At 46.9% G+C, this 23,324-nt stretch overlaps 2 protein-coding genes across 2 annotated transcripts in view; one reads left to right on the forward strand and one right to left on the reverse strand.

The window, feature by feature from the left end:
• Positions 1-18,497, reverse strand: part of PUDP (pseudouridine 5'-phosphatase) — a 144,131-nt gene extending 125,634 nt beyond the window's left edge. Inside the window, exon 1 of the mRNA XM_019525012.1 lies at positions 18,409-18,497. Within this exon, the coding sequence (XP_019380557.1) occupies positions 18,409-18,475 (67 nt within the window). The 5' untranslated portion in view covers positions 18,476-18,497. The remainder of the gene's footprint in view (positions 1-18,408) is intronic.
• The window catches only part of STS (steroid sulfatase (microsomal), isozyme S), a 215,891-nt gene continuing 210,924 nt past the window's right edge, over positions 18,358-23,324 (forward strand). Inside the window, exon 1 of the mRNA XM_019525011.1 lies at positions 18,358-18,439. The gene's annotated coding sequence lies outside the window, so the exon portion shown is untranslated. The remainder of the gene's footprint in view (positions 18,440-23,324) is intronic.

Below are 23,324 nucleotides of genomic sequence, written 5' to 3' on the forward strand. Positions count from 1 at the left end.
GTGTCCCTCAGTCTCTCCTCGTAGGGCCTTGCCTGCAGGCCTCTGACCATACGAGTAGCCCTCCTCTGAGCACTGTCAAGAAGATTCTTTGCATCTCTCTTGAAGTGTGGTGCCCAAAACTGGACTCAGTACTCCAACTGCAGCCTGACCAATGCTGCATAGAGGGGGAGCATCACCCCCCTAGACCTGTTGGTCATACATCTGCTAATACATGACAAGGTGCAATTGGCCTTGTTGATGGCCTCGTTACACTGCCGGCTCAACTATGACTCCAAGATCTCTCTCAGCCTCTGAGCTGCTGAGGAAGTCATCCCCCAACCTATAGGTGTGTTGGAGATTCCTCCTTCCTAGGTGGAGTACCTTACATTTATCTTTGTTGAACTGCATCCTATTTCATTCCGCCCATTGATCCAACCAGTCCAGGTCAGCCTATATCGGCTCCCTGCCCTCTGGTGTGTTAACCTTTCATACATAGTGCTAGCCAGCATAGCACTGCTGAGCCTATAGGGATGTTGCTGGTTTTCCTCCCAAGGTGGAGAACCTTGCATTTTTCAGTGTTAAACACCATCAGATTCTCATCTAACCATTTCCTGAGCCTGTCAAGTTCAGCCTGGATCACCCTCCTGTCCTCAATGTGGATGCTTTACCCCAGAATTTGGTATCATCGGCAAACTTGGCCAGTCTGCTTCTGACTCCAATGTCCACATCATTAATGAAGATATTTGAACAATATAGGTCCAAGGACAGAGCCTTGAGGGACCCCGCTGGTCACAGGGAACCATGACAATTGACTTCCATCAACCACCACCTTCTGGGTTCGACCACGGATCCAATTCCCCAGCCAGTGGATCGTGGTGGACCTGAGGCTGCAGTTGGCCAGTTTTGCCAAGAGGTAATCATGGGATACCAGATCAAAGGCTTTTTGATGACAAGATATACAATCTTCTCTCCCTTGTCCAGGTGATAGGTCACCTGGTCGTAGAAGAAAATGAGATTGGTCAAGCAAGACAAGACCTACCCACAACAAACCCGTGCTGGCTATCCCTCAGGATGTTGCCGTTGGCCAGTCCATTAGGAACGGCCTCTTTGATAATCTTTTCTAACATCTTCCCCGGGATAGAGGTCAGGCTGATGGGCCTGTGGTTTGCTGGATCCACTTTCCTCCCTTTCTTGAAGACAGGCACCAAACTGGCCTTCTTCCAATCTTCGGGCACTTCACCAGAGCGCCAGGAGTTCTCAAAGATCCATGCCAGGGGCTGAGCATGACGGTTGCCAGCTCTTTGAGTACCCTTGGGTGTAAACCATCAGGGCCAGCTGACTTGAAGATATCCAGCTTGTCAAGGTGTTCCTTCACAAAGTCAGCTTCGATGGAGGACAAGGAATCTCCCTCACCCAGGCCTCCCTGACCCACTGTGGGCAGGGGCATCCCATGGGACTGATAAAAATCTGACATAAAGTACGCATTTAGCAAGTTTCCTTTTTCATGGGCATCAGTTGTCAGTTGTCCCATCTGGTTTAGCAGGGGCCCAATGTTGCCCTTGCTTTTCCTCCAGCTCCCCACATATCTAAAAAAGGACTTTTTATTGTCCTTAATATTTGTAGCTAGCTGGAGTTCCAATGCAGCCTTGGCTTTCCTGGTTTGCTCTCTGCAGATCTGGACCAGAGCAGAGTATTCCTCCTTAGTGGTGGTTCCAGTCCTCCATCCTTTGTAGGTCTTCCTTTTAAGATGTAGGAGGTCCGCCAGTTCCCTGGAGAACCAAAGGGGCTGCTGTGCCCTTTTGCTGCCTTTCCTCCGAGACGGGATAGACTTTGCTTGCGCATCCAGGATTGCTCCCTTGAGGAGCAACCACTCGTCCTGAACCCCCCTCCCCTTTGGGTTGTGGCCCTTTAGGGCCTCACTGACAAGCCTCCTTAGTTTGTCAAAAAGTCAGCTTTCCTGAAGTCGAGGACTTCTGTATTACTGACTGACTTGCCAGTTTTATGGCAGATGGTGAAGGTGATCAGCTCATGGTTACTGTTACCCAGCTTCCGTTCGATCATTAGGTCGCTGATTAGGTCGTCCCCGGTTGCCAGTACGAGGATGAGCAGCGCTTTACCTCTCGTCTGCCCATAGATTTTCTGCGTCAGATAGAGGTCAGCCATGCATGAGAGGAAGCTTTGTGACCGCTCGGATTTGGCCAAATGCTCTTCCCACGAGATGTCTGGGTAGTTGAAGCCTCCCATGACAACCACGGACCAGGAGCGTGCAGCCTCAGCCAATTCCCTGGATAATTCCTGGTCAAGCTCTTGACCCTGGGTGAGAGGTATATAGTAGACTCCCACCATTGTGTCCCCCGAGCCATGTTCCCCACAGATTTTAACCCAGAGGGTCTCCAATTGTCCACCCTGGTTGCCAATATCAGCTTGCAGGGACACGTAGCTTTCCTTGACGTAGACAGCTACACCCCCGCCCCTTTTGTCCACTTGATCCCTCCTGTACAGGGTATAGCTGTCTATACCCGTGGTCCAGTCATGGGAGGAGTCCCACCAGGTCTCTGTTATTCCTATGACATCATAGTTATTTGTGCTAAGAAGGACAAGTTGCTCCTACTTATTCATAAAAGGCTATAAGGTTTGTCAGAAAGGATCTACCCGTGATGAACCCATGCTCATTTCCTTTCAGCATCGTTTCCCCTGCTGGGCCTTCACAAATATGCTCTATGATTTTTTCCAGTATTTTCCCAGGGATAGAGATAAGACTGACTGGCCTAAAGTTACCCGACTCATCCCTCCTCCCCTTCTTAAAAATGGGCACCACGTTGGCCCTTTTCCAGTCCTCAGGGACCTGGCCGGAACATCATGAGTGCTCAAACAGCCATACCAGCGACTCAGCTATGATACTGACCAATTCCTTCAGCACCCATAGATGGAGGTCATCTGGGCTGGCTGACTTGTACCCATCCAGCCCTTCCAAGTGCTCTGAAACTAAGTCAGCACTAACCTTTGGCGGTCTGGTGCCTTTTGGACAACAGTCTATGCTCAAGGTGGGGGGAATTGTCTTGGTCAGGACTTAGGAATACTGAAGCAAAGAACTCATTGAAGAGCTCTGCCTTTATCCCTGCGTCAACCAACAACGGACCTGATTTGTCCAGCAGGGGTCCTATATTACTCTGCACTTTCATTTTGTTCGCTATGTATCTGTAGAAGGACTTTTTGTTGTCCTTAATTGTTGGAGCCAGGCTAAACTGACTCCCTGCAATAGCGTGCCAGGGAGGTGTACGTCTCCTTGGTGACTGCCCCCTACTTCCACTGCCTATAAATCTTTCTTTGCCTCCACTCTTTCCTGGAGCTCCCTGTTCAGCCAAGGGAGCTTTTTTATCCCTGTCATGGGGGCACTCGGGTGCCCCGTGCCTAAGTAGGGATTAGGGCCTCTGCTAATTGCCAGGGCAGCTCAGGTGCGGGTTGCTAGAGTAACCAGGTTGGTCAGGTGACCAGAAGGGGGCAGGGCCAGGCCCTTATAAACAGCCAAGCCGGAACCTGGCTAGTCTCTTCTGGCAGCCTGAGGTATAGGAGCTCTGCAGGAGAGCTAAGCCAAGCAGTGCAGCCTGAGAACCCAGAGGGCTGCATGATGGTCAGGGTGAAGAGAAGCCTGACCAGGAGGCAGTGGGCCAGAGAGCCAGGTGGGCCTGGATTTTATGTTGTGGCTGGTAGGCTTATTGTTTTGTTATGGCCGGTAGGATTATTGTTTTGGTATAGCCAGTAGGCCTATTGTTTTGTTACAGCCGGGTGGGCTTATGGTTCTGTTGTGTATATCGATCGGAGGACCGGGTGAGGCTGTAGGGGTATGAGGAGGCCTCATGGGAGCTCCCCAGTAGTCTGGGGGTTCCTGGGTGCCCTGTTTGGGGCACAGCGCAGTGCCGGAAGGCACAGCGGCTTGGCACCAGTGTGGTGCGGGGTGTGGGGTTGAGACCCCAGCCGAAGAGGGCAATACTCGGCCCAATGAGGGCATAGGACCCCGAGAAGGGTCAGGGGGCCAGGCATGGCTGCGTGCCACCTGAGCCCCAGCGCTAGTGAAAGCCCGAGACAGGGCTGGCGTGTAGGCTCGGAGAGAGCCAAGGGCGCGAGTAGCGCGGGACCAGGCTCAGACAGAGCCAAGGGCGCAAGAAGCGCATGGCATAGACCCCAGGGAGGGCCAGCTCGCAAGAGTGAAGCCCGGGGAGGGCTAGCCTAAGATTGGAGCGGCACCGGTTTTGTATAGACGCCCCGGGAAAGGGCGAGCACGTGGTTAAGAGTCCCTGAGAGGGGCAGGCGTGCGAGGGAAGTCTAGAGAGGGGCAGATGTGCGGATCGGCGCCAGGGGCGCGGGACAGAGCCCACAGCAGGGCAAGAGCGCCAGGGGCGCGGGAAACGCGGATAACGCCCGTAGAAGGGGCGAGTACACCTGGGAGCCCCGAGAAGGGCAGGGGCCAGCGTTGGAACCAAAGTAGGGTGGGCGCCGGTGAAGGCCCGAGGCAGGGCTGGCGCCATTAATTATCTGAAGAAGGGTGTGCGAGAGAGGGCAGGACGAGCCCGGAGAGGGCGAGGGACCATCCGAGGTCTTACAGACATAAGAACGTCCGGGACAACTGCGAGGCTTGGGGTGTGCTAAAGGGGAGGTAGGAGGCACGCATAGTCCATAAGGCTGGGGGGGGTGCACCAAGTCACCCATAGATACAAGGAGATCAAGGGCAGCCTCCCATATAAAATTATATAAGATCAAAGATGTGGCGGGCAAGAAAAGAGGGTGCTGCATCTCCTAATTGGCATGGCAAGGGGGCGCTAGCGGGATCACGGCCGCTCCTAGGCCCCAGCCTGTGACAATCCCCTTATCCCCTTTCCTGCAGAGGAGATAGACTCCTTTTGTGCCCCAAGGATAACTCCCCTGAGAAACCTCCAACCCTCCGGGACCCCCTTTTGCTCAATGCTCTTGAGTTCCACCACCTCACTAACTAGGCTTCTAAGTTTACTTAAGTTGGCCCTTCTGAAGTCTAACACTTTAGCCTCACTGGATATTTTACCCACCCTTCGCTGGATAGTGAACTCTACAAGTGATGGTCACTATCTCCCAGGTTACTGTGTACTCGCACATTCCCCACAAGATCATCCCCTGTTGCTAAGACCAGGTCTAGCATTGCTTTCATCTGCAGTGTTTCTTTTTGAAGTTTTTCTCCTCTTTAAAGCACTTGCTTTTTAAGTTAATTTGCTCCCTCCAGTATTTCCTTATATAAGGAAAGAGGTAAAGTTTTCACAGGTAGAGACTGGCTTCTTCCTCACTTACATGCCCCAGGGAGGCACACACACTGTAAAGACACTTCCTCTATCACAACCTTCCTCAACTCGCTCAACACATCCTTCAAAACCAGCAATGCTAACCCATATTTGCCTTTCCCCTCCCCAAGTATCAAAACCTTAGAACACTGGCTCATACACCTCACTGACCCCCATGAGCCTTCCTGTCCTGCCCCGCCTTGTAACCTAACCCCAACCCCCCTGCCTTCCCCCCACAACTGCTGGCGTGGAGCTCTCAGAAAATAACATATTCTAGGAGGTAGCTAACAGAGACCAGACAAAAATCACATTCAAGAAGGACTTGCGAGAGGGAACTCAGAGGATACTATATTTTCAGAATGAGAATGATAGCATAGTTGTGACTTATGTAACCAAATGTACGAAACACAGTTTGCACTATGACTTTGTTAAGTTTCTTAAATACGTTAAGGGGGGGAAAAAGCAGCCTTGTTAGAGAAAACCATAAAATGGTCCCACTGCTTATGAAACCTCTCATAAGCAGCACAATGCATCTCTGATTTAGTTAGTCTACCCTGCCCTCTGCCTTACTTCGCACTAAGAAAGAGGCTTTTTATCACCATCTTCTTTTCTTCCTCCTCATTTACGGTCTTAGCAAATTTACCTTCCCCTTGCCTGATTTAAAAAAAAATCCCATCAGTTTCAGAAGGACACAAATCCCAGCTAACAATGCACATCCATGGAACACAGAAGAACTGGTTCTGTCTAGCTCCCAGAAACTCAGCAGCACAAAGAGAATTATGAATTAGCCAATAAGTAGAAGTTTGTTGAATCAAATGTATATATATGCAGGCTGAAGAGAGGGAATCTAGGTGGGAATCCAAGCGGGGCCCCCTGTTGGCCCTCCCATGCAAACATGTTCATAAGAAATGGTGTTTCACTGTAATGGGAAGCTTGATAGGCACTGAGATAAGTGTGCATCTTGACTGTACTTAGCCCTAAAACACAAAAAGCCTGAGGCTGAATTGATTCAATCTTCCCAGGTTAGTCTAAGGTGTGTAGACTGAATGTGTGTTCAGTTGCTTATCAGTTCACTTTTTATTCTGGAAATGCAACCACATCGCTGCATTGATCCAGGCCAGAAGCCAAGGAGTGCTAGAGCATTCCTCCCTGCAGGGCTGGAGCAGACAGCTTGGGCCAAAAATAACCCACTGATGCTGCAAGGGGAGATTTGGGGGTAGGCACAAAGCATCCTGGGATGCTGAGGGACTGCGAATTAACTTAAATCTGGAAGGAAGTTCAATAAACCGATTTAACCTAAATCGGTTAAGTCTGATACTACATTTATCCAGGTTTACATTAAACCAGTTTTGGCCATTTTGAAAGTGGTTTGTGTACTGTGTTACATATTTGAACCAGTTTCTGATCACTTATATCAGTTTATGTGTAATTTCTGCCCTTAGCCTGGGTGTTAACAATAAAAACTGAGCCATCGGTCTGTCTCCTGCCTTTTTTTTTTTTAATTAGTAGCCAACATACCAGGCAACTCCAATCCAGTTACAACCCCCACAAGCTCACTAAAGTCATCTGTCCTTTGTAAACATTTGGGAATCAGCGCTGTAATTTCTCAACATACACAGAGTATATCTTCAGCCTGGTAAAGACTGACCAGAAATTGAGCAAATGTCAATCAATGCAAAATGAAAAGTATACAAATCTCTGTAGGAGTGAGATTCTAAATGGATTAGCAAAGGGAACACAATTTCAAAGAGAATATCAAAAGAAAATAAGTGTAACATTGCGTAGGCAACTGTAGAGCTCAGTCCTTAGGGTCATAGAGGAATTTGTCATTTATAGCTTCCAAATAGTAATTATACCTCCTGAAGTAAAAATTGACAATTGCTCTATGGAAAGATAAAATTAAGGTGCTAAGGAAGGCAGTCAAGACTGAAATGTGTGAAGTAACCAGTTAGCATAGGTCCTGATCCCCTATTCTGGGGGAAAGGTGGGCACAGGATACAGACACACTTTCCTAGTGATGCTGAAGTGTCATTTCTAGACAGTAATAAGGAGCTGGCTGGCTGCCAGTAACTTGTATTTCACCAGAAGGAGCAGCTGTCACTCTATATACAAGACAGAAATAGACTGCTTGAATCACATGGCTGACTGTGTCAGTTGGTGAAGCCCAGGCTTTAGCCTGAAGACAGTAACGCTGAAGTAGGAAGCGGAATTTGGTTTGTCTGATGAGAATGTCACTCAAACCAAGAATGTGTTTACAGAATGAGTCTGAAGCCATGGCAGAGGAAAAAGATCCAAAGAAGAGTTGGAAGGGAAGTCCACATCAAGCCAGCAGTGATTGGGACCAGCAGTTCAAGCAAAAAGAATCAGAAATCTGCCTTAAATGAGCTGACAGAGTAGACAAGCATGAATTAGTATAGCAAGGGTTTTATTCTTATCCTGTGCAGTGGGACACAAGAGGGTGACTTCTGCAACTACTGAATAAGTAGAAAGAATGATAATGTGCATATTTAAGTATTGGAAACTGGGGACATTTTATTGTTGCTGGAAAATGTGCATGTGTAACTTCCCATAAGGGTCTCCTCCTAGTATTCCTTCCCACACTGAGCAAAGCCAAGCTAAGGGAGCTTGCCCATCCCCAGCAGGGAGCCCAGAACAAGGACAACATATTTCCCTGCACCAAGCACAAAAGGGATTTTCCTCTCCTTTCCCACATGGAGCAAAGCATAGTGTGAGGGGGATTGTACACCCTTACAATAGGGAGCTGATCTATGCTCAGTGGCACAAATGGGATAAGTATACTGGTTAATATTCCCATATAATCAAGTCCTTAGACATTTTGAACTAAACTGTTTATTCCAGCTGTACTCACAAAAGGGACTACCTGCATAATTTCATGTCAATGTAAGGATTACATCCCAGATCTCAGTCTGCAAATTGCTGGTCTACACAAAGACTACAGGTGACACTAGGCCCTTTTTTCCACAAATACCATCACTACAGGTGAGGAGCTCATTGTCAGCAATCACAGAAGAACGTAGAAAATCCTGCCCAGTCAACTGATATGATGCATAATAGTAAAAAGGCAGAGGTGACAATATATAAACTAAGCAATGATCCACCAAAGGTCAACCCTAACAACTATGTAACTATGAAACATCATTATATCACCACTAACCAAACTATCAACCAGATGCTTCTCAATGGAAAAAGCCCAAAGACTATAAACAAACAGAAAAAAACCCTGGATGCTGGGGGCAGCAGTCAGCTGATCAGCATTTCCAGCTTCAGGAGAGCATGGGAGTCTAGGGCTCTTACATGCTCCCAAAGCTGAGAGCCCAGATCAGCCTGGTCACAAGTGTAATTTCAGAAGTGACAGGAACTAGCCACAATGTTCTTACGCATACTTTGCATCAGAACACGGTACTTATTTCCTTGTTTTATCATACCATTAATTGCATTAGTATGTAGCTGAGTTACTACATGAGGCGTGATCAAGCAGTTAATCACATCTTAAGTGGGATATCTGCCAGGAGCCTAAAATGCACTTAAGAGCTTAACCCAACAAAGTTTGAAAATTTGTATTTCTATGAGGAGAGAAAACAAACAGTGGCTTTATCAAACAAAGTATATAGGTGAGAAGGAAAGAAACACTGAAATAGAAGGCTCAAACTACATATAATACAAGAAAAGAATACAGCCATATGACTGAAATGAGACAAACTTTAAAGAGAAAATTATTATACTATAGTGATATCATTTTAAATTGCATTTCCATTTGATTTTGTTTGTCTGGCTTGATCCCAAACTGATCCCCACTCTTGGCAACGTCATCAATTGATTCCAGTGGCACTTATGAAAATGATGGATACTCAGTATATAATAGACAGGTAACTAAGTTCAGATGTGGTATTGAAAAAACAACTTAGCAGTCCTGAAAACAGTTTGTAAATCTCTCCCAGACAGATAGCAATAGTGATGCTTGGCACTACTGTTATCTTTACATCTGTGTCAAAGTTCTGCTTGTTAAAAGACATTAGTTTTCATGTGTAAAGACACAGTTATTTGTAGTTATTAGCTTGCTTTACTGTATAACAGATGAGCTGTTTAGCCTCAAGAGCTCATGCAGAATATTAGAAATACTGAAACACAATAATGATCTAAGCCCCTTTAAAAAAATAAGAACACGTGTACAGAACATCAGGATACTCTCTTGCATGTTCTTTCTCTTGAAATAAGTAGGATGAAAATGGAGAATGCCAATATGGTACATTGCCATGACCTAGAGAGAGAAAATGATTTTAAAAGACTTCCAGTTTATAGCCTAAGAAGATTAATTTCTGCACTCAAGCGATAATAGAGAACAATTTACAGGGGACTGAATTTCACTTGAATTGGCGCTTTTTGCTATGATGCAGAAGAAATATTAAACTATGTTAATGGCTCATTCATGTTAAAAAATAAAATATAATGTGCATATAAGCAAGTTCTATGGAAGAATTCCTATCAGTATTGTTACAATCACCTCCCAAGCAACTTACACTTGGAAGAAAAAGAAAACGGTAAACTTTAAAGGTATGGACAGGCATGCATCTGAAGCACTAAGAATTTCTGGGAATTTCGTAGCACTGCAAAAATATGGCACGGTACACATGTGCAGTTGTTCATGTGATGAGTTGTCCAGAGCACTTCAGGGCACACGGAGAGCATACATTGTTAATGGTCCACAGCCACAGGACCTGTGCGCTGAGATCCCAGAGTGCTTTGTGTACATCTCCAGAGGCTCCCAAGGACAGCTGGGCACAGAGCAGAGCACCTGTGCTATGGCTGGCTGCCCAGAGACTGTGCTCACCCCGGGTTCTTCCTCTTCCCCAGGAACTCCTCTCTCCCTTGGCCTAGGAGAGCAGAGGTATGGATCCCCTGGTCCATTTTTACTCCCAAAAGATCATTGACAAAGACCCCAGTTTTCTCTGATAAAAAAAAAAATCCTCAATTTTCAGGTTAAAAAAAAGTAACCCAAAATCCACTTTTTTCTGTGATCAAAATAAAACACCAGTAATACTTATATGTGTATATACATACACACAGACACACACATATATATAATGGTGTTTCGTTTTGATCATGGGAAAATGTGGATTTTGGATTACTTTTTTTAACCTGAAAAAAAAAGTTGATGGGGGGGGCAGTGATATCAGAGAAAACCAGGAGCCCTGCTCACCAGTCATTCTCCCAGCCTAGAGTGGAACCCTGAGGCTTCTGATGAACTCCCTCCAGGGGTGGTGCAATCACCTACCCTGGAAGTCTTCAAAAGGAGACTGGACAGTCACCTCGCTGGGGTCACCTGACCCCAGTTGTCTTTCCTGCCTAGTGCAGGGGGGCTGGGCCCGAGGATCTTGCAAGGTCTCTTCTAGCTCCTTACAATCTATGAATCTATGATCCAGGTACATAGTGTATACCTGCGAGCAGAATCAATGTCTACCACTGCTTCTTCAGCATGTTTGTTCAGCTCCTGCTAAGCAGCAGCCTGGGAATCTCCTTTTGGTACTCCTAGATCCTCTGCAGTACTTGGATCTTTGGGTGGCAGCTGTGGCTAGGAATTCTTTTCACCAGCTCCATCTAGCGAGAAAGCGATAGTCAGAAGGCTGTATATAACCTCAAGGTCAGACTATTGCATAGAGCTATTCTTGAAAACCATCCATAAGTTTCAGATAGTGCACAATGCAGTAGTTTGCCTTGTGAAAGGGGTGCGTTTCTAGAAGCACATAATCCTGGGGTTCCAGAGTCTGCATTGGATCCCAATAGCTTTTCGGGCACAATTCACAATTCTGGATTTGATCTATAATGCCCTTAATGACCCTAAAATACCATCAATACACAAAGTCTGCTTGGCAAAAATACATGGGAGGTCATTCTCCTCAGTTGCTTTTTGGCTGTAGAACTTCCTCCCTCTTGAGACTCACCAAAACCCTGTTTTAAGTTATTTCATTTTCTTATTGTAAGCAGCAATGAATATTTGGTAGAAAAGATGGCATATGAGGAAGACAGAAAGGAAGGAAATGAATGGTTATGCAGGTACAACCAAGGTCCTAGCCACACCTGTCCTCAAGCTCTGTTCCCCATTTGCCAGCCCCCACCAACTACCTGGTCAATGAAAATGATGCCATGACAGACACCACGCTGTCCCAAGCTACTTACAGACCTGCTCTGGGGCATATGACACAAGCACTGATTGCTGGGAGCACATCATGTTGAGGACCTGGGAGGAATAGTTGAAGCAGAACTTCAGGATATGCCAGGCTACCTTCACAGAGATATCCACTGAATTGATTTCATAGACATTAGGGCTGGAAGGGACCTCGGAAGATCATCGAGTCCAGCCCCCCGCCCAAAGGGCAGGAAGTCAGCTGGGGTCATAGGATCCCAGCAAGATAAGCATCCAATTTGCTCCTGAAGGTAGGTGCTTGAACCACCTCCGATGGCAGGCTGTTCCAGACCTTGGGGGCTCGGACAGTAAAGAAATTCTTCCTTATGTCCAGCCTGAAACAGTCTTGCAGTAGTTTATAACCGTTTGACCTCCTCATCCCCTGGGGCGCTCTGATGAACAAACATTCCCCCAGGTACTGGTGGTCACCCCTGATAAACTTATAGGTGGCCATCAGATCACCCCTGAGCCTGCGCTTTTCCAGGCTAAAGACCCCCATGGCTCTCAGCCTGTCATTGTAAGGTCTATTTTCCTGATTGCCCCTACACTTGTGGGATAGGCCATCAGCAGAAAAGCACCCTTCATAATAGAGAGGCAAGGTGCCATCTCCATAAAGAAGCTTGAAACTGGTCTGCCACAAACTCAATTTGGACAACATTGGGAGTAGCAGTGGGAGAGACAGTGCTGGGAGGTACCAGCAGGTGCTAGCACTGTACATCATCTGCTTTGCAAACCTGCAGGAAGTCATGAGCAAGGGGAACGCACTGCCAACTTTGCAGAGGCTTTTCTACTTAAGCATAACATATTGTCCTAGCAGATCTGGTGGTGCCATCCCCAACTCCAGGCCTTGCAAGAACATAAAGACGTGTACTTTTCATGTCATACATGTACTTACAGCAAGGAGATGTGCATGTATTTTTCATGCACATCTCCTGGCTGTAAGTTCTCTACAGTGTGGTGTGAGCTTACCTCGCCAGCGTGGGTGGGACGTCTCCTTGAGGGATGACTCAGCTTTATTATCTGACTATTTCCAGTCGGGGTCTGAGACTGAATCAGCCCTGGTTAGGCCTTGGCTCATTACACTGTACAACATACAGTACACAAAGCCACCCACAGCACAGCCCTTGGCAAACAATGCTTAACAGAACTCTGCTTTAGTTTCAGGAGTGGTATTTAACAGTCCTTTCTGCTCCATCCATGGCCTTTAACAATTACAGCAGCCCTAAGCCAAGCTCAGCCAACCTTTGAGTACTTACAATCAGAATCAACTACCCACACGTTCTTGCTCAATGCCCTTGCTGGGCTTGTACGTAAAACCAGAGATGCCAATATGACACAGCTATTTGTAATGCACAACAGGTTTAGAGGGGGGCGATTCATGCTGTGTTTTTGGATGATGGAGAAGGACTAGTTTTGAGTAAAGCTGCTGGATTTGAGAATCTATCGGCAGCCAACTCCAATTGGGCAGTACTCTCGGAACATCTCAAAATCCCTTTTAAGTGGATTGGGAAGGATTTTATTTTGCTCATGAACAAATGCAGCCCTGAGCAACAGGGCCATGTGTGCACTCAGCTTTGACTCCCTGGGCCAGTAGAGTTCACTGTCAGTCACAGACAGATTCCCTTGAGCCAGGGGAGGGCGGTGAGTAGCAAAGCCTTCTGGGATGCTGGAGGACCAAACTATGTAAGGTAGCATACAACACCTAGTGCAATGTGTTACTCTAAAAGAATTAAACATGGGGCTAGAAATTGTTGCACTGCTAAAAGTGCTGTTAGAAAAAAGTAACATTTTGTGGCATATTGTTCTTCTTGCTACAAAGCAGTTTAATGGCTTTACACTCACTCTTGATAATGCTAAAAGGCATATTTAACACTACAAATATAATGCCTGCCCAAGATCTTACTCTTTATCGGTACATGATAAAGAAAGCAAACGTGAGACATATACATGTATAATAATCTCATTACACTGGAGATCTGAGTAATAATCTCTTTACAGTACTCAGGTAGCATGAGTGAGTTACTTCCTTCTGTGCTCTCGAAACAACTATAATTCCTTCTTTAGAGCTGTTCTTTCCTAGACTGGCACATATTCAATCTACAAACAGATCATCTTACGACACCTACTCTCTTCTTAAAAGGGCAGTCCTCAAGCCAGAAGTGGCTACCAACAAAAATAATAAATCACAATATTTGCATTGTTTTACTTTATGTTAAACTAGATTTAGTCGGAATTGAAACATAGCTTTTAAAGTATGTGTGGAACAGTTGCTTAAGAACTTACAGTGATGGATATCATAGAAAACTCTTCTAGGAAGATAAATAGCTACAAAGACAACTTTCAAAGTGTGCATGCTTACTTTAGCAAGTCCAACTATGCAGATACCTATGGTTCCTTCTTTTGGAAATTGCTGACCAGTGAAGAATACAGGACCCCACACCAGCTTTCTTAAAACAAAATACTGTTTAAAATTATTCAGTGAAGTAAAACGTGGCATACAGAAAGGGGATTTTAAAATAATAAAACAGTTTACATTCATGAATACCTTACCTCAAGTTCTAACATACCAGTCTTACCTTGGACACTTTAAACTAGGGGTGTGCAAAATGTGGTCCACAGGCTGGATGAGGCACACCAGGCCATTCTATCCGGCCCGCAGGGACCCTAAAAAATTTAGAAAATTAATATTTATCTGCCCCGGCTGCCTGTCATATCATGCGGCCCTTGACTCCTTGCCAAAACTCAGTAAGTGGCCCTCCGCCTGAAATAACTGCCCGCCCCTGCTTTAAACAGTGGAGGGGGCCATAAAAGTTCTAGGCTAGAACTTCAGGAATTCCACCCTAGAACAGACTTTTGAAACTAGTTGCTTCATGTTTTGTTTGCAGCTGAAGCTTTAAAACAGGGAACTATATTTTTCAAGGAAGATTAGCTTCCAAGTCAATGGAGATAACTGAGAAAACCTCTGAAAAATCCAGCCGTACATTTGTGTGCTGAATAACAGGCTACAGATACATAGTTTCAGGCAGCCAGTTGAAAAAATTTCAGTCATACTTATTTTAAATGTTGTCTCATGAAAATGTGTATGGCATTTAAAAACGCATACATAATTTATTTCTTCAGCTTCCATTTGCACTACATACACAAAAGACGCGTTCCTTTTTTAAAACAATTAAAATTAACTTAGTACTGGAAGTTTCATAAAAAACTTGAGGGTCAGACACTGATCTCGCTAATTCTAGTTTTATACCAATAACAATTTTGTCTATTCTTTTTCAAAACATAAATAGGAATACAGTATATACATACAAAAACCAGAGAATCCCCTGAGTCTTTATCAGGGGATTTCTCCTCCAACCTGCACCGCAAAATTAAACAGCTAACGAGCTGTTCCTGACCATTTAGAAGCCAAAACTTGTCTGTTGGTTCTAACCCTAAGAGTCACCACTCATTGGACTCCTGCTTTCAGAATTTCACAGTTCCCTGCTTAGCATATATGCACTCCAAAAACCATGCTAAAGTTGTGACAAACCCCAAAATAATTTAAGGACTGAAACATATCACATCTTCTGAAAATTAGTTATAAGTGTGCATGCATTAAGACAGTGGTGTCATACTGTGCCTCTGCACTGGAAGATATACAGCACACAAAACCCTAAGGTTCTCTTAATGCAAATGCTTATGTTATGCTGCCTTCAATTTTATAAAGGAAACCATGGTACTGTTTAAAGATAAATTACTGAAAAATAACTTGTTTTAATCTGAAGGATTCTTCATAAATTGTGGATAAGGGAAGGGGAAAATTAGTCTTAATCCAGTTGGTACACGCTCTTCACAGAATCACAGCTCAGTATATACATGATACTGCAACTTAAATTTGATTTTTATGTTAACAAATCCAGGAAGCGACACAGTATTTAGCTGTAATTGCACTTAAAAACAGATGAATTTAATAACAGTGAAGAGCAGGTTTAATACCTGGAGTGCCCAAAGCTTGGCAAGCTCAGGTCCAAGAACTTGGGATCCCTTATAATTAATTTCCCAGCATGCTGCACAGCTCACATCCTAGGGCAAAACTAATGCTGCTTCACTGTGTAAGCCCCAGGAGTTTGGGAGATTAAACAAGACTCAGAAGACAAATTAATTTCAGTCCTTACTATATAACGAAGACAGAGTCTAAAGTGTTATCAAAATGTTATCCTAAATAGAGACAGGATGGTGACCCACCAAAATGCTTTCAGTTACTAAAATGTTGCTCACAGCTAAGAGAGCAATGCTGAAAGTACATATGCATAGAGAGACCAGTTAAAAGTCAACTGGATCAGGAATCAAAAAATCAACTGGATCAGTATAAAATCATTCCATATGCATACGTATTTATAGGCTCAAGGCCTACGTTTTTAGGGTGGTGGGCCAATCAGACTTTCTCTCTCAAAGCAGTGGGACCCAACCTTTTGGGCTCCAGGCCAATGAGTGGTGCAGTATCAGTCCACAGTCAGTGGGCCTGAGCCAGTGCAGGCACAATGTGACATGTGGCCTCAGTTCTGTATATGCTGGACTGGGTCCCCTGTCCCAGTCCTAGCCCTGCACGTTACATCAAGGCAGCTACCCTGTACATGCCATACTGGGCTCACTGCCCCAACCCCCATTAGTGCCACCCTAGCCCCAAACATGTTGAACTAGCCCTGCTGCCCTGGCTTCAGTTCCATGCATGCTGGTTTAGGCCTGCCACCCTGGCCTCACAAACCAGATGGATCTAGTGAATAAAGCCACAACACCTAGCCTCTGGGCTTGAAATCTGGCAGCAGGGGAACAGTAGCAGCATTAATTACCACCACTCTCTGGCACCACATTTCTAGACCTGTGGGGAACCCCAGGGGCCAGATGACACGGTTCTGTGGGCTGGAGGCTAAGCAACAAACAGTGCCTTAGAGGAGTATCATATGTGATCAAAGGTTGTAAAATGACAATCCACTGAATTCATAAATAAGTAACAGCTAAACAGAAAATGGATTATAACTCCCCCTCAAATATTTCCTTTGAAAACTGCAATCCCAAGAGTCCATTTTAGACAAATAAGCATCCCCATCAGAATGTCAACATTAAAACTGCTAAGGAACTTCATGTCTAGAGATGGACATTTCCCCTGTAATCCATGCATTCTGGCCTCTAGACCCTCCCTCTCCCCTGCACCATAACCAGAATTTTGTTTGGGGTTTTTTTTTAGGAAAATTTTTCATGTTTCAAGCCAAATCAGTCAAAACAATTCCAAATCCATGAGTCATTCAAGAACCATATGTAGCCCTACTACCAGCAAACATCCTCCACCCTAACCTGGGCCTTTTAGATGTTCCCAGATAATTTGGTGGGCATCCTATGTGCAGGCCCAAGGCCAAAGGCTTGGGTTTTGGATGCCCCCAGGTTTTGCTTGCCCTCAGCACTACGGCCACAGGAGCAAGATAGGGAGGAGTCTCCCAGTTCCATAAAGTGGGTGTAAACTTGCAGGAGTGGGCAAAATGCGGCCCACCAGGCAATTCTATCCGGCCTGCAGGGCCCCTAAAACATTTAGAAAAATCAACATTTATCTTTCCTTTGCTACCTGTCATGTGGCCCTCAATGGCTTGCCAAAACTCAGTAAGCAGCCCTCTGCCCAAAATAACTGCCCACCTCTGGGCCATAAAGCCAAGATCTTCCCACTGAAAATGAAAGTGGAAGGGTAACTATACATTACCTCCACCCATGCCAGAACAGTGGCTATCCTCTGTCCCTGGTTAAACCAACACGGTGATCATGGTATTTCCCCTGCACCGTAACCAGAATCGAGGCGATCCCAGTTTGGGGAAGGCAGAGGAAGCAGCAGCAGCGGAGGAAGTCTCCCCAAGGCCAGGGGACATAGGCGACTGGTAGGAGGGGCGCTGGGGAGCATGTGCCCTCCCTGACAGGGTTGTCTCCGCTGCCCACGCCACCAGTGGCATCAGCAGGAGTTTGCTGGCTCTGCCCCCAGTACCCCTGCCAACAGCTTCTGCGGGTGCCCCCCAGACTCAGGAGACACCAATTACCCATACCAGGGGAAGTACCAAAAGCTATGCCTGACTCCCCTTCCTCCCAGCCTCTGCACCCAGGAGCCCCAGCCTGGAAGATCTTTGGGGCACATTTCCTTCAGGAGAGGGGTGATTTCTACCCACAAAGTGGCACTATGTCCAGGGAGCATGAATGCCACGTGCCCCTGCAGGCTGGGGGGGAGCAGCATGGCGAGGTCCCGCAGGCAGCGGTGGCGCTGTCAGTGGAGGGAGCATGGCGGCAGTGAGCTTCTGTCAGCGGGGGGGGGGGCACACCCACAGACACTGCCAGCAGTGTTGGCCAGTGGCGACTGGGGACTGCCCGCAGACACTGCCAGCTGTGTTGGTGGCGGGGAGGAGGCAGGGGGCAAGCGGGCATTGCCAGCCAGCAGCAACTGGGGACCATCCACAGAGTGGGTGGGAAGCTGTGCCTGCCTGCCTGCAGGTTCAGTCAGCAGTGTCGGTGGCACCTTTTCGCAGGGGGTGCACCGCCAAGCTCAGGGGGTGCACGTGCACCCCCTACGCGTCGCCAATGCCAGGGAGCATGTCAAGGCCAGCGCGGGGCAAGTGAACCACAAGACGACTAAACTGCAGCAGATAAACCCCCTCCGCCGAAGATAAATAAAAGCCTCCCCGCTGCCCAGCCTCTACGCCCGAACGCAGACAGGGGAGCGGACTCTTCAAGGAAAGGCGGGAACGGGGCACCTCGCCCGGCCTGTGCAGCACGGGCCAGGCGGGGAGGAGGAATAGGAGGAGGAGCCGGGCCAGGGCAGTGCAGTGCAGCCGCCCTGGGGAGCCCCCAGCCAAGCCAAGCCGCGCTGCAACAGCACGTCCCCCCCACACCCCGGCCCGGCCGGCTACACACCCAGCAGGAGCCCGTCCATATCAAAGAGCAGGTGGGTGGCGGGCGCGGGACGGCGGGAAGCGGCCATGGTGCGGCAGAGGCGGCGCAGGCGTCCAGTGCATCCTGGGAGGGGAGAGCGGGGCCGGGGCGGGGCCGGGGGAGCTCCCCTCGCCCCACCTCCGCTGCCGGACTGGGGCGGTGTGCGCCCTGGCGACCCGCAGGGGGTGGACCCGACCCTTTGCCTTCGCCCGCCGCCTCCGGAGCAGGCCCGGCAGGGCGAGGCCGCGCAGCCCAAGCCCTGCCTGAGGATATGGAAGGAGGGAAGGGAAGTGAAAGGAAGCTGGAGGCAAAGGCAGCCCAGGCTCTTTGGGGAAGGAAGGGTAGTATCTTTTTATTAGACCCACTCAGTCGTTTGGAAACTTGGCTCATATCCTGTACAGCCAAAGAGTTTTGTCTGCCTGCGCCCTTACACCGACGCTTCCCAAGCTTTTCCAGCCTCAGGCACGCTTGGGTTAATACCAGCTTCCCCCCATCTGGCACACCTGTTAAGGCCTTCCCCAGCCTTGTAGCTGTTGTAGCTCATTGCCACAGCAAAAAACGCAGCACGCCTGTTTATTGCTGATGGCACGCTGGTTGGGAAACACTGCCTTGGACCAACAGGTAGAGTGGCTAGCATAGAGGACAGTCCGGTTGTCCTCTATCCTCTATTGATACGAAACCCAACACCTTTATGTCTTCTATTTTTCTCTTCAAAATAGAGGACATAAAGGCATGCAGTTTCATATCTATTCTCTTTGTATTTGAAGAGAAAAACAGGACATCAAGGTGTGGGGTTTCATGTCAATAGAGGACAGAGTAGCAGAAAACAATGTCCTCTATGATGGCCAGCTTACCAACAGGGCTGCAGCCGGCACCCCCAAAAACTAGAGGCAAAGAGGTGCTTGAGATGCTATTGCGGGGTATCATAAGCTGCCTGGGAAGCTGAGACTCATGCTGAGAAGGAGATGAACTTCAACCCTGAGGCAGGGGACTTCATTTCAGTGAGGATGAAATTTAACCACGGACTTCATCTCGGTGGGGATGAAGTTTAACCCTGAGGCAGGATGGACTTCATCTCGGTGAGGATGAAATTTAACCACCCACTTCATCTTGGTGGGGCTGATGTGTAACCACAAACTTCATCTCTGTGGGGATGAAGTTTAACCCTGAGGCTGGGGCAACTTCATCTTGGTGGGGATGAAATTTAACTGCCAGCTTCATTTCGGCAGGGATGAAGTTTAACCCTGAGGCAGGATGGGCTTCATCTCAGTGAGATGAAATTTAACCGCCAGCTTCATTTTAGTGGTGATGAAGTTTAACCCTGAGGCAAGGCGGACTTCATCTTGGTGGGGATGATGTTTAACCACCAACTTCATCTCTGTGGGAATGAGGTTTAACCTTCAGGCGGGATCTACTTCATCTCGGTGGAGATGAAATTTAGCCCTGAGGCTGGGGAACTTCATCTGGGTGGGGATGAAATTTAACTGTCAACGTCATCTTGGTGGGGATGAAGTTTAACCCTGCGGCAGGGTGGACTTCATCTCAGTGAAGATGAAATTTAACCACCAGCTTCATCTCACTGGGGATGAACTTTAACCCTGAGGCAGGGGACTTCATTTCAGTGGGGATGAAATTTAACTGCATACTTCATCTCAGTGGGGATGAAGTTTAACCATCCAGTTCATTTTGGTGGGGATGATGTTTAACCCTGAGGCAGAGTGGACTTCATCTTGGTGAGGATGAAATTTAACCACCCACTTCATCTTAGTGGGGATGAAGTTTAACCGCCAGCTTCATCTCAGTGGTGATGATGTGTAATCACCAACTTCATCTTTGTGAGGATGAAGTTTAACCTTGAGGCAGGACCTACTTCATCTCAGTGGAGATGAAATTTAACCCTGAGGCAGGGTGGACTTCATCTCAGTGAAGATTAAATTTAACTGCAGACTTCATCTTGGTGTGGACGAAGTTTAACCCTAAGGCAGGACCCACTTCATTTCAGTGGGGATAAAGTTTAACCCTGAGGCAGGGCCAAACAGTGTAGTAGTCAAGTACAGCACACAGATGAATGCTTCTGTTCTTGGAGGTGTTGCTTGTAGCCATGTTGGTCTAAAGATACAGGTAGGCAAGGTTTTTTGGGCAAATATATCTTTTATTGGACCAACTAAATAGTTGGAAAAATTGTTCTTTGCGAGTTTTCAGACACAAACAGAGATAGAGAGAGTCTGCTGTTGTTTTGTGTTCTGGATGGAATAGAAGCCAGTATGCAAAATGTAGGTTTGTGAACTCTTGGAGCTCTCAAACCAGGATGCAGAGGTGGTTTTTAATACCATCTCCCACAGTGTTATGGGAATGTGATAGCAGCCTTTAACTACCTGAAGCCTGGTTCCAAAGAGGATGGAGCTAGATTGTTCTCAGAGGTGGCAGATGACGAGATGAGGAGCAATGGTCTCAACTTGCAGCAAGGGAAATTTAGTTTGGATATTAGGAAAAAAAAATCTCACTAGGAGAGTGGTGAAGCACTGGAATGGGTTACCCAGAGAGGTGGTGGAATCTGCATCCTTGGAAGTTTATAATGCCTGGCTTGACAAAGCCCTGGCTGGGATGATCCAGTTGGGGATGGTCCTGCTCTGAGAATGGGGTTGGACTAGATGACCAGCTGAGGTCCCTTCCAACCCTCATTTTCTGTGATTCTAAGAAAGCAGAAACACTTTCCTGCCCAGAACAGGACAGGTCCCACCTAGCCCCAGTATCTGCTTTCTGGGCAGGAAAGCTTTTCTGCTTTTTTAGAATGATAGAAAATTAGGGTTGGTTTTCTATCCACTGAAAAAGGGGGTTGGGATGTACCATAGAACAGGTGGACACAGTGGTCGTGGGAAAGAAAAGCAGTGTAAGACTGTTAAAGGAAGAAGCACAGAAGCTGGATAACTTTTATCATCAGAAACTTAAAGAAGCTAAGGAGGTGGAGGGAAGAAATGTGCAAATGAGCGGGAATTGTTCTCCAGGACTGGCTCTTGTGGCTGTGAGGTCCGCAGCTAACGAAGCTCACAGCAGAGACAGCAGTGAGAACACTGTGAGCCTTGTGGGCTGTAGGGCTCACAGCTGGGGCAGTGGGGAGAACCACTGTGAGCCCCACACTGCAACCTTCTCCCTGCTGCCCCACTGTGGGCCCTGCAGCCAATGATGCCGTCCCCGCTGCGGGCCCTGTAGTCAACGAAGCTTGCAGCTGTGGCAGTATTCTCACCACTGAAAGCCCTATAGCTGACAAGGTTGACAGTGGGGGCAGTGCCAGGAATACTGCTGCCATTGCTAGCCTTGTCAACTCTGGGGCTGGCAGAAGGTGCTGCACCCCTGTGGCCAAGAGCCCCTCAGTTGACGGGGCTCCCAGCCATAAGGGAGCACTTGGCCACATAATCAATTAATCAACTAGCTACAATGTTACTTCACTTTTTTTGGGAACAGTTTTGTAGCTTATTGCTTATTTTATCACACCATTAATTGGTTGAGCATGTAGGGGGATTTAAGGCATGATTAGCTGCAAAGCCTTAACCACATACTTAACTTTATGTATTTATAGTCCTGCTGACTTAAATGACATATATCTAAATATATGCATACAGCTAATTATTTCCAGGTTTAGAGCATTACTTAGTTGGGCTACACCTGGATGTTTCGTTTATATGTTATTTATTTATTTGGCAATAACTTCCTGTGAAGAACATCTGAGAAGTAGATATTCTTACATCCCCAAAAAGAACTACCTCCTTCTCTTCCTTCTTCCTTTGTCATAGACTAGATGTTTTTTCCAAAATCGTGCACAAGTGAATGACTTTCCATTGCTGCAGTGAGGTTGTCCTATGTACAGGTCTTACCAAGAAGTCGCCAAATGAGCAGGTACTCCATTGTCTGGGTCCGGGAATCGCTATACTGACCAGTCTGTATCAGCCCCTCTGGGAAGGTCTTTCAGGTCCATTTCAGGGCATCTGATTTCATATACTCTTTCCTTCCATAACCTCAGTTGCTCCCTGTCGGCTGCTGTGTCCAAGGGCACAATAGTGGTCACAAAACACTTTTGTTCTGTAAGCCATTTGGTTTACTTCTGTGTGACCATAGAGTGGATGCCTAGGGTCTTCCATCTATCGTGATCTTTCTTTTTGGCTCGCTACCTTTCTTCTAATATCAGGCGGTGGAATGCAAGCCTGTAAGTACAGGCTATCCTTTGGGATTGGCTTTAGACATCCTGATATTTTACAACAGCTGTCGTTTAGAACTGTTTCTAGTTTCTTGGCATGAACTGCTTGTTCCTATACTAGATATGCATACTCTGCAATGGAGTAACACAAGGCTGTAGCAGTGGTTTGTAATGTAGCTGTATTCACTGCCCACTTTGAGGTGACCAACTTTTGAAGTATGTTGTGGGTGCTGACTTTCTCTTTTGTCTTCTCTACCTGTACTTTGTAAGTAAGTGGTCCAATGTAACCCCCAAGTACACAGGTTTCAGGTGGTTTGTCAGTAGGATTTCATCCCAGATGATGTTTATTTTTGCTTGGCTTCTCTGTAGCATAGGTGAAAAGCTGTGACCTGTAATAATCTGAGAGGTTGCTCAGTCCACATGTCATTCTATTCTTGACAGTGGCAAAGTCCTTCTCTAGTGACATGATGCATAGATCATCAGCATATATGAAGCTTCTTGTATTAGTCTGTGTGGGTTGGTCATTAGTATATATGTTAAAGAGAATCAGTACTAGCATGGTGCCCTGTAGGAGGCCATGTTGTTGTCATTTCCAGCATCTCCATTTCTTGCACAGTTCTACGTAAAAACATCTATTCTCCAAAAGAGATTGGATGAGCTGCACTAGATGATAGTTGTGTGTCATATTGTACGCTTTAGCAAACAG

This window comes from Gavialis gangeticus, unplaced genomic scaffold (assembly GCF_001723915.1).
Source record: "Gavialis gangeticus isolate Ggan-Ray unplaced genomic scaffold, GavGan_comp1, whole genome shotgun sequence".
Taxonomy (NCBI): Eukaryota; Metazoa; Chordata; order Crocodylia; family Gavialidae; genus Gavialis; species Gavialis gangeticus.